Genomic DNA, 11,285 nt, shown 5'->3' with positions numbered 1-11,285 from the left:
ACCCCTTCATACCTATGCATAATCAGACTGCCTATAGTTTTGGCCGAAGCAGTCCTACCCGGTTTGGTTTTGTTTGAAGGTGCACATGTATGTTCACCGACATACTTTTTGATAATGAAATATTCAGAATCCTGCAAACACTCTGCTCGAACACACCAATTGCATGCATTATCCTCACATCTAACGTACCAAAGTTGTCTATCCGTTTTGATAACCTCATAGTGAAAGTTATGCTTCATTGCACATATCTCAAAAGTCGCCTTCAGCAAAGTTTTGTTCTCAAACAATTGTCCCTTCTTAACAACATTGAGCACAGAAAACTTTGACATCTTATGTACGTCCTCTTTGGCCGAGATCATGGTATCGGCATGATAGGCATCCTCATCAACTTCGACTCTTCTAATCTTTTCTTTCTTTTCCTCGCACTGCCTCTCAACAAACACAGGAGCTGGTTCATTCCCCCTATCAACCGAGTTTCCCTCCTCTTGAGCAGTAGTTGAATCAGCTGGTGACTTGTTAAGATCAAAGTCTGGTTCATTCAGATTCTCAACTTTGGCTTTAGATGTTACACACAATCGAGTAGAAACACACTTTTGAACAAAACAAACAAAATTCTGAAGCTGTCGATCATTTGCAATGATCACAGGCGGACAAGTTGATGTATTGATCAACTCATTAGGTAGATAACTCAACTCCAAATCGGGTAAGCTATCTTCTTCCATATCAAAATCTTCCAAAACCATTCTTTTAAAATCCTCTAAGGTAGAAGTTGATTCCAATAACAGTAGCCTAGCCCCTCTCTCATCAGCCGTAAAAACCCATCCCGTGGTTGCTCCAAACTCCCAAACACCACATGTTGTATAGATATGCATCATAGAACAAGAGTTTGTAAAAATCACAAGACAAACTATAGAGAAATTATTGGAAAATCATAGATTGGTGAAGAAGAACATTCAAAATCGATTTTTTTTTTAATTTTTCACGAACCAAATCAATGAAAACACGTTTTAGGAAGTTAGAATATTTTGAGAATATTTTAAAAACTGCAACTTCCTTAATTTTCGAAAATTCAGTTTTTTTATCCGTAGAAGGCACCTTCTACACTGTGTAGAACATAACAAAATTCCAGAATGTAATTTCTACACTATGTGGACGTTCGTATATGTTTTAGATTTTGCATTCCTGATAACTTAGAATACTCAATAAAAGTAGAAACAGTTTTCTGAATAAAAGTAGCGATCATTACAAATAGTAGAATACGTATTCCCCATATTTAGAATTATAGTAAAAAGTAGTTTGTACGTTCTAAAACAAGTAGATGGATGTGTTCATTCTAGAATTCATTTTCTACTTACCCGTTTTGTGTAGAAACAGAATTCTACTTTTAGTAGAACGTAATTTAAAAATATTATTTATTATGTTTTTCAACCCAAAAAAAATATGTGTTTGTGTAAATGGGTGTTTTATTAATTGTTTATATTTTTAATAATTTTTCTGATTCATATAACTATTTATTTCATTAATTTTAACATATGGAAAGGGTAAAACGGAGAAAAAATGGACAAAAAAAGATTTATACCATAGGGACAACTATGCTGTTTTCTTGTTCTCTTTTAGCAATTTTCTCTTAAATTTTTTGAGAAGTCTTCTTCCTTAGTTTTAGTAAATTTGACTAAATTTTGTGTTTTTCTGCTATAAGTGGGTAGAATGGTTAAGATGTTATATCAATAACTTCAATAACGTCAAATACATTTGGCAAAACATGAACATATTTACGAAATTCTTTTGATAAATTCAAGTTTACAAAATAATTCACAACAAAAATAGTACACATACAAATCATAAAACAGACCATAAACAAAACTATTACACATGGAGCTAGATATCATTCCTCAACATAGATAAGTGTGGATTCCACTTGACATCATCCCTTTGTACCACTTTGGGCAGAACACTTCTTGAAGTTTTCGTAGGAAGTCTTTTAGCATAAAATACATTAGAAGACTTCCCATTAAGTCTTTCGAGAGTCTTCCAAGATTCTTCTGTGAAGTCTTCCAAAGTCTGATTCAGATCTGAAAAATCTGAATATTCAAAAACATTCAAATGACTTCAAAACAGAGAAAACTTCAAAAATAATTTTTATGCTTAAATAATAAAAAAAAAATAGTCACATTAGGTTGAATCTATAGCTTTTTAGAATCTACTATATAAACACACACAAAATACTTATCCAAAATTTGTACCAATTTGGGCAGAAGACTTCAGAAGACTTCATGGAAAGTCTTCTAGCAAAAAAGTCATTAGAAAAGTCTTCTAAAAGTCTTCTGGGAAGTCTTTCAAAGTTTGTCTCAGATATAAAAAACATGTAAATTCAAAAACATTCATATGGCTTCAAAATAGTGGAAAATTTCAAAAATAAATCTTTAAAGTCCTCTATATATTAATCCTCGAGCATTGCAACATTTTTTGTAACCACGCATCATCACCAGAATAATTCTTAGAATCCTTAGAAAAATAGGTTGGTCCATCTAAATATATATTTTATATTTTATTAAACTAACTATTAAATTGATTAGTAGTATATATATAAAAAAATATTCTCACTTCTTTCCTTAAATAAAAGCTACAGATTTATCTAATATGATTAACATATATATAAAAATTAATGATTATGAATAATAAAGTTTTGATAACAATTTGTGTATCCTTCAACAATTTTTTTTAAATTTTATATTATTAAAAAAAATTAAACAATCACATCAACCATATAATAAAAATTTAGATTTTTCTTATATATCATATTTTGAATTTTTTAAATGACTATAAGTTACTAAAAATGTTTAAAATCTCATTTTGAAAATTTTGTGATCAATGAGTGAATTTTATTTTTGTTATGAAAATATAAAAATGATCATAAAATCGTATGAATATGAATTCTTATTTAATATATATTCATATTAAATAAATAAATAATATATATATTAATATGGTTTAAATTAAAATATATATAAAAATACATAATTATGTTAATTTTGAAATTTGCATTGAAAAACTATAACATATAAAATTTTGGGATTAATGGTTTAAATGTTTGGTTACAGAAAATATACAAATGTTAATAAAATCATATGATAATAAATATTTAATTGAAATATATTATATATCTATGTTAATATCAGTGAAATTTAATTATATACCATATAAAATAAATAAAATAATTATTTTGATTTACTTACCGTAAAATTATTGTAAATAAACAAGAGGTATTGTTTTGATTTATGTGATTATTCTAATCTCATATATTTTTTTTGGTCAACCCTAATCTCATATATATTAGTTAAAAACAATTGATTAGTTTAACAAGTGTAATCTCTTATTAATTAATATTTTGAAATTTTTTTACAAGAAATCGATACATTGAAGATTTATTTAGAAGCTATTGAAATCACCTGGCACGAACATGGATTGCACAATAAATTTGGTTTCCTACTAACCCCGTTTCTTCGTCACAACACCGTTTGGAAGTGTCGATTTTGATAATCTGAAATAGTAAAGTTTGTTTAGTCTAGCTCATCGTTTTCTTAAATGAGCCTAGAATAATTTTTAATGATTAACTAAATGGGCCAAGTACATAATAGAATGTTTTTGGTTTAAAAACTGTTGCATATCCAAAATAAATATGAACCACCATCACTTTCGTTTATAATTTTGTTACAATAAAAAATATAGGGTTGGGCGAAATTTGAAACCAAAAACAGAACCAAATCTAATCTGAAAAGTAGTACTGAACTTTAACCAAAATTGGTTAGATATCCGAACTGGTTCAAAATTTTGAAATTTAGAGAATCAAAACCGAATCAGATACGAACCGAAATATTTCGAGTGTCAGAGTATATTCGAACCAGATTTATATACTTAAATATATTAACTATTTTTAAATTTAATATCTAAAAGAATATACAAAATATATAAGATGTTTTAAGTCGTCCAAAATACTTGGAAATATATACAAATAAAGTATTTGTTTAAAATAGCTAAATGATACTCAAAATAACAAATATTTAAAATAACTATGGATTTTCTATCCAAATATATAAGCTAAACCAATTTTATGTTAATTTTAAGTATTGTGGCTTACATTATTCAAATTTATGTGTTATATATTATTTTTATGTTTAGACTTTGAGAAATTAAAAAGTATATATGAACTTTAACTTTTTATAAATTTAAATAGGTTATCAGAACCCAAACTGAATCCGCAAAGATTCGAACCGAATCGAACCGAACCGAACTCGCAAAGATCTGAACCGAACAGAACCAAACCGAACTAAATGATATCCTAATGTCAATCCTTAATCAAATGTAGAAAAAAATATTGATAACAAAATAAATATTATTTATAATATTTAAATACATCATAATTAAAAATTCACCACGCGCAAAGCGCTGATTATCATGTAGTAGTCTTATATACCAAGACGTGATATCAAACTAAAGGTACCATCTAAACACCTCGGGGCCAAACACCTGTGATATATGCTACTATCAAATATTTAATTAGTTAGTTGTCCACCATGTTCTAAAACGCGGCGAGGAGATCCAATTTTCCGGCGACTAAGCGTGAAGCGGCACCCTACCGCTGTGATTTGCTAACAATCGGACAGTTAGGCGGTGTGATACAAAAAAATCTTTGTTTTCGCGATTTTGAAGTTCAAATCAATGAGTATTGATAGATCTATAGTTGCTATGTGTAAACAACAACAAAAACGCATGAGAAATGAAGATTTTTCGAAGAAAATCTATGGCAGCCGCAAAAAAAAAGGTTGCAGATTCAGGCAAAGCCCTAATAAGAAGATGAAGAGATAATTACAAAACTGCCATTAAATAAAAAATTTAAAAAATATGCAAAACTGACTCTCTTGGACATTGAACTTGAGGCTAGTATGTTAACAAGCGATGAATAAACCAATATACCACACGTTCGTGATGATTGGTTCGACTGTGGCTTTAAAAATTTAGCTGTAGATGTTTAGCTGTAGATAAATCGGTTGTAGTTGTAAAGTTGTTACTGTAGACTTTTTCTGCAGAGACTTTTGCTGTAGTTAAATTTGTTGTAGGTGTAAGCTGTAGGCTGTAGATATTTTAAATTAAAATATATGAAATATGTGTTGTATATATAAAATTATTATTTTATATCAATTAAAATAATTTATATTAATATTTTTTTAATAAATTATCGAAATTTATTGTAATTTAAAATGTGATATGTAAATAATATTTATATTATTTAAATATCTTAATAATTTAAAAACACTCAAATTCAAAATTAAAATATTTATAAAAATTTTTATTATGATTATATAATTTATTTGATATTAAAGATATTTTTTTTTTTTCATTTACAGATTCTACAGGTTATAAAAAGAAGATGTAAGGTTTTTGCCTAAAATACATAAGAAAAAGTTTTGCTTTATTTTTTTTGCCGTAGTTTTAAAAATAAAGGTAAAGCATGATTGGTAAAACTAAATAAAAACTTGATGTAGACTTTAATTTTTAAAAGTAAAGCTACAACAAGATTGGTAAAATTTAGTGATTTAAAAATAAATAAAGTTAAAGTAGGGAGATAAAGCCCAACCAATCATCCCTGTTATCTTTGTGATTTTTAACATAAACAATATTTTGTATATAACTTTATTTTTTATTTTTATTTTTTTTTGTCATCAACAAACAGACTCATATAGACTCTGCGAACCAAACTGGTAACTTCGCATCCATGTGAACGACGAAAGACGATTGTTTTCTGGCACATCGTGCTAGACTATCTGCCTTTTGATTTTCCATCTGGGGTACATGAATGATCGTTGAGCTAGTAAAATATGTCTTCAGTAGCTTTATCTCGTGCAGGTAACTCTCAAACGCCGGCCATTCCTCTGGTTCCGAAACCATCTTCACCAATTGAGAACAATCCGTAGCAAAAGTAACCTGAAACTGATGTAAATTCCTCATGCATTCCATTGCCCATATCAAAGCTTCCATCTCTGCATGAAGAGGTGAAAGACATGCCCTAGTATTCCTTGCACCCATCAATCCCTGAAAGCCCTCGAGTATGCTATACCATCCTTGACCTGAATAACGTTCTTTATCTTTCCAGGAACCATCTATGAAACACCAACGACCAACTCTCAGCTGCCGATTCAAAACCTCATTCTGTGGTGGAGCCTGCTTAGTCTTAATCACCTGGGCCTCACCCCAAAGTGTTGATTCAGTTTCTGCAAGCGTAAGTGTATCTTTTGGGTCAATATCCAAATTACTAAAGATCTTATTATTCCTTCCTTTCCAAAAATACCATAGTATCCACGCAAAATGATGATCTTCCATCTTCGGAAGTACCCTCCAGAAAAGATGATCCATATTTGTAAATAGTGAGCTTGTGGGAAAGTAGACTGGGTTAGACGGTATCTTTGATAAAGCCCAAACTTGACGGGCAGGAGGACACTCAAAAAACACATGGTTTATTGATTCCTCCTCAGCTCCACATCTAATACAACAAATATCTCCCTTCATTCCTCTTGCTTGCAGATTCTTCTTAACAGCTATACATCCGGATACCATTTGCCATAAAAAATGTTTAAGCTTCGGAGGACATCTCACCTCCCAACAGAAAGCTTTTAGAGTATCCACTGTGGGACAATAAAAAGCTGGTGGTTTTGCCTTGTCCGGATAGACCCGTTCCAGCTGATTAAAAATAAAATAAAACTTAAAATTAATCTCCGATTAATCCCCGATTAAAATCCGATTTTTTAGTTAAGCACTAGGCCCAACTTGAACGCACACGGCGAGTTTCCGAAAAAGGGTTGTCCAACGTAAAAGTATTCCTTGTGTCGTGACTCGTGAGAAAATATAACTTTCTTTGTTGATTCTTTTTACTGACATTGAGTACTTCCTTAACGCTTTCGATATGTGATTTAAATAGTATATTTTTTTGGACTAGCTATGTACCGTCTGTTCATTTGTTTTTAATCAATGTTCTGAAAATCTGATCGGATACCGATTCAGTATAGCTACCGGTTGACTGGTTGGACAGGTTCAACCAGTCTAACCGGATTTTATGTTTATAAAAATTAAATATATAATTCACTATATGGACCTAAAATAATGTAGTTCTACATATAATATGTTATATGTTCTCTTTTATTAACTAGACAAATAAAAAATAAACATAAATCTAGTTATATTTACGATAAATAAGTGAATACTATGTAAATTGTAATTGATAAAAACCAAATGATTGATCATTTAGATTACCGTATTTATTTATTCTTACAACTAACATTCTAATTTTTATAAATATAGCAAAATAAATATAGTATATGAGAGCTAAAAATATTTTTTACATTGTTTCTTATGAAATAAAATTTTAAAAAATCTATATTATATTTTCATTCGCGGGATCACTTGTCCACAGCTTTATTAATTTTATTTAGTGTTTTAATAATTGCATTCAATTCTAAAACTGTTTTCAGCAGGTAATTTGGTTTTTAATAAATAAAACTTATAAGTAGTTTTTAAAAATATTTGATAATTTTAAAACTAAATATAATAAATACTTTAGGTATATAAGTTGTACTTTAGAGATTCGGGCACCCATTTGGTTCTTCTTTCATGGTTCAATTTTGCTTTTTAGTTACAAAGATATAGGAACCACTCAAATATTTGTAAACATCGGTTCGGTTTTGGGTTCATTTTTTGTTCGGTTTCGGTTTGATTTTTGGTTCTCGGTTTATATGCACACGCCTAGTATGTGTTTTAGACTTGGTGAAATGTAATTTCATAGCCATAAAATATGACCAATTTTTTCATACCCGGCCAGGATCCACGATCAAATCTGTAAATTTGGTGCGTTTTTAACTCGGTTCAGATTTAATAAATATTGTTAATTAAAACCCCAATAAAATCTGGTAAAAACAAAGATAGAACGGTCATTATACAGCGAGCTGACGCTAGTTAACCCGTTAAAGACCTAGAAAACCTGATGAATTTTTTAAAATGATTAAACTTATGTTATACTGTAATAGTACTTAAATTATATAAATTATTTGATTTGTAATTATTTTTATTTTGATTAAACTTTTACTATGTGGTTTATTGAAGATGAAGAGAATGATAATAAAGAAAACCAATATTTATTGATATCATTATGTATTAGGGGTTTCATTATTGATTATAAGTTTGCATTTTTATTTATTTTGGATTTAAAAGTTACATTTATAATAATTGTTATTTAATTATTTATTATCTTACCCTTTAGCCAAATTCATAATTTAGTATAAAAATTAGTCAAATAATTTAGTTTTCATGACAAGTGACAATTGAAATTCAAATTAAATGTTTAGATATTTGTTTATATTTTGTAAATAAAATATAGGTTTCTGATATGATTTTATGTTTTCAATGATAAATAATATTGTATTAATATAATTATAATTTAATAATCTATTGATCTTTGGTTAAACCACAGTCCACCCAATAACACAGTAACTGAAGTAATCTGGTTTAATTTTTAGATCGGGTTAAAAATCATTGCTTATGACATAAATATATTATATGTGAATAAAGAAGGCCCTGATCGCTCGTGGCGATCATGGACGATTGAATCTAAAGATCGTGTGTAGGCCATATAATTACACATTCTTAGCGAAGAACCCATTAACTATCCATGTTCTTGTCAGTGGTCGCAAGACACTCAATCCCCAAAGCTGGGCATGCGCATATTTCTAATCATTCATTTTTCGTTGGCTATTCTTTGAGGCAGAACTGTGTCATATTTCTATTTTATCTAATCGTTTTTCCAAGATTAATATATGTTTACCTGTATAAGGTGTATGTTATTTATTCTGAACACAAACTTTCATTACTTATCAAACATTTGGATTACAAATAGGAAGAGATTTTAACCAAACTCTACCAACAAAAAACAATAAAGCATAAAAAAATAGATGTAGAGAGAGAGAAACCTTTAAGATAAAAAGACAGCAAATTTAGAGTAAAACTCTAATGCATTGAAAGTTCAGGGCAACGCCAGAAGCTTGAGATTTAATCACTTTGAAGTGTGACATTACCACTCAATCCGCACTTCAGAATACCGTCGAAATGAAATTCATTGCATCTTAAGGCCTCAAACGGACCCTGCATAAGATAGCAAATTGGTTATGGAAATAGACAAACTCCAGTACCTATAATATCGGGAGGAAAGGCACTCCTCGGAGAGATGGTGATGATCTTGATGTTGATGATGATAGACCCGGTGAACCCACCAGTAATTGGAGATTTTCTTTTTTGGTCTAATTGGAGCTATTTTCTTATAGCGATTAGGCAACCGCGAGAATTATTACTGGATTTGAGTTAGCCGAGGGCGATATCATCCGTGGAGATTAAATAGTTCGTAATTACTGTATTTATGTCATATACAATAGACATTACACAAAGAGAGCATGTACATTATGTCATAATTAATAAAACTGACAATCTCTAGTTTTATTTATGAATACAAAAGAGAGTGTTGGGTTTGTATAGTATTTTTTTTTAATATACGAGGAGAGTTGACCATGATCACCAATCGCTCAAGGGTTGGTGGTGGTGCCAGAAGCACCGCTGTATGCATATCCGGAAGCGTCTCCATTGCTCCCAGCACCATTGGGACCCGCTGCAGCATTAGCACCGGTGCTACCGAAAGCGGTACTGTAAGTATCAGCACTTGCGCTGGGACCTTCTGCATCGATATATCCATAAGTACTTTTATAGACAGTTGAAGATGTATCTGCACTGGGACCGTTGGGACCTGCAGCAGCACCAGCATTGGAATTTTCATAATTATAGGCACCAGTTACACCATAAACTCTGCCAAGCTCAGCTCCAATGCTGTTCGTAGTGACAGTTTTGGGAATAGAGATGCCTAACTTCGTCTCTTTGGACACTTCTTCGAGCTGCCTTACGCCAACATTGGCACACACAACTCCAACAAAGATCAAAAGGACAACAAACTTCATGGCATTCATCTTCGATTTCTCTCTGTTATTCTATTTGTTTTCCTTTTCTTTTTTTGATGAGTTGTATCGTTATTCAGCTACTTTATATACACACAGACATGTAGTTTTCAAGAAAAGAGTGCGTTTCTTACAAGATAAATACATGCTTAAATGCATCGGTTAATATTTTTGTTGGGGAAAGCGGGCACGAGGGGCAGCGGAATGTAACGGTCGTGTTCCCCTGACCTTGTGTGAACCTGTGAGGAAAATACTTCGAGGATAGCAGGATATAGTATAAGCATAAACTAAATGAGACAAACACTTTTTACGTGGAAAACCTCCTCGATGTGAGAAAGAAAAACCACGGGACCGTAGTCCACTCAACAATCCACAATATAAATATATGTGAGTACAACCACGTCCTTCCTGTTCAACACCCTGAACAGAACAGAGACTCAAGCTACAAAGAGCTATCTCCAACACAAGAACAACAACAACAAGAGAGCAACACAAAGCTTCAAAACCAGCAGCAACCAAACGACCTCAGCTCACAAGGATTCCGGCAACCAGAGACTAATCCCACCGTACAAATCCAAGATAACCCAGTCAACAACACCTCTGCCAAATTTCAGCTCAATCAGAGAAGATCTCACCGTCGGAGTTACCAAACACTCAAGACAGCACTGCTGAAGAACTGTGACGACCAGCTTCACTAAAACCCAGACAACAGAAGATCCAACTATTGAAATCCAAATCCCTTCGGTGAACCTTTAACCCTCTGACTGAAGAAGCTTCCCACAAAATATCAGCCCTATCAGGATCCGTTTGACCCTCCAAATCTGCCTTGACAAACCCAAATGAAATTCTGCCTGCTTCTCTCTTTTCTCTCTTTTGTCTTTTTTGATTCTTGTAAGTCTCTCTATAAAAATTAGGTCAAGAGACTATATATATGTGTCTCACTAACCCTAAGAACCTCCAAGGCCCAATACTAGTCTCATGGAGTAATACCAATGGCCCAACTTCCAAGTTTGGTTATCACCAACCAAACCCAATGGGTTTCCTCCATCTAGAAGGAACCCAACAAACTCCCCCTCCGACTAGGTGGAGGAAACAGCCATTCCAGCTATCCCTCGGCATACTTCAAGCTTCCCCCTCGGCAAAGACTTTGTCATCATATCAGCTTCATTATCATCCGTATGAACTTTCTCAAGTTCCGCTTCCTTAGAAGCAACCACATCTCGTATCCAATGACCATGGCAT

General features: G+C 31.8%; 1 protein-coding gene across 1 annotated transcript; it reads right to left on the bottom strand.

The window, feature by feature from the left end:
• Positions 1 to 9,620: 9,620 nt before the first annotated feature.
• Positions 9,621 to 10,113, bottom strand: LOC106412531 (UPF0540 protein At1g62060-like). The gene has a single exon (XM_013853436.2). The coding sequence runs from the start codon at positions 10,053 to 10,055 to the stop codon at positions 9,621 to 9,623; it is 435 nt and encodes a 144-aa protein (XP_013708890.1). The 5' UTR covers positions 10,056 to 10,113.
• Positions 10,114 to 11,285: the final 1,172 nt, after the last annotated feature.

The sequence above is a fragment of the Brassica napus genome, chromosome C9 (genome assembly GCF_020379485.1).
Source record: "Brassica napus cultivar Da-Ae chromosome C9, Da-Ae, whole genome shotgun sequence".
Taxonomy (NCBI): Eukaryota; Viridiplantae; Streptophyta; class Magnoliopsida; order Brassicales; family Brassicaceae; genus Brassica; species Brassica napus.
Note: the sequence above shows the minus strand (reverse complement) of the source record. Positions and strands in the feature narration are given on the sequence as shown.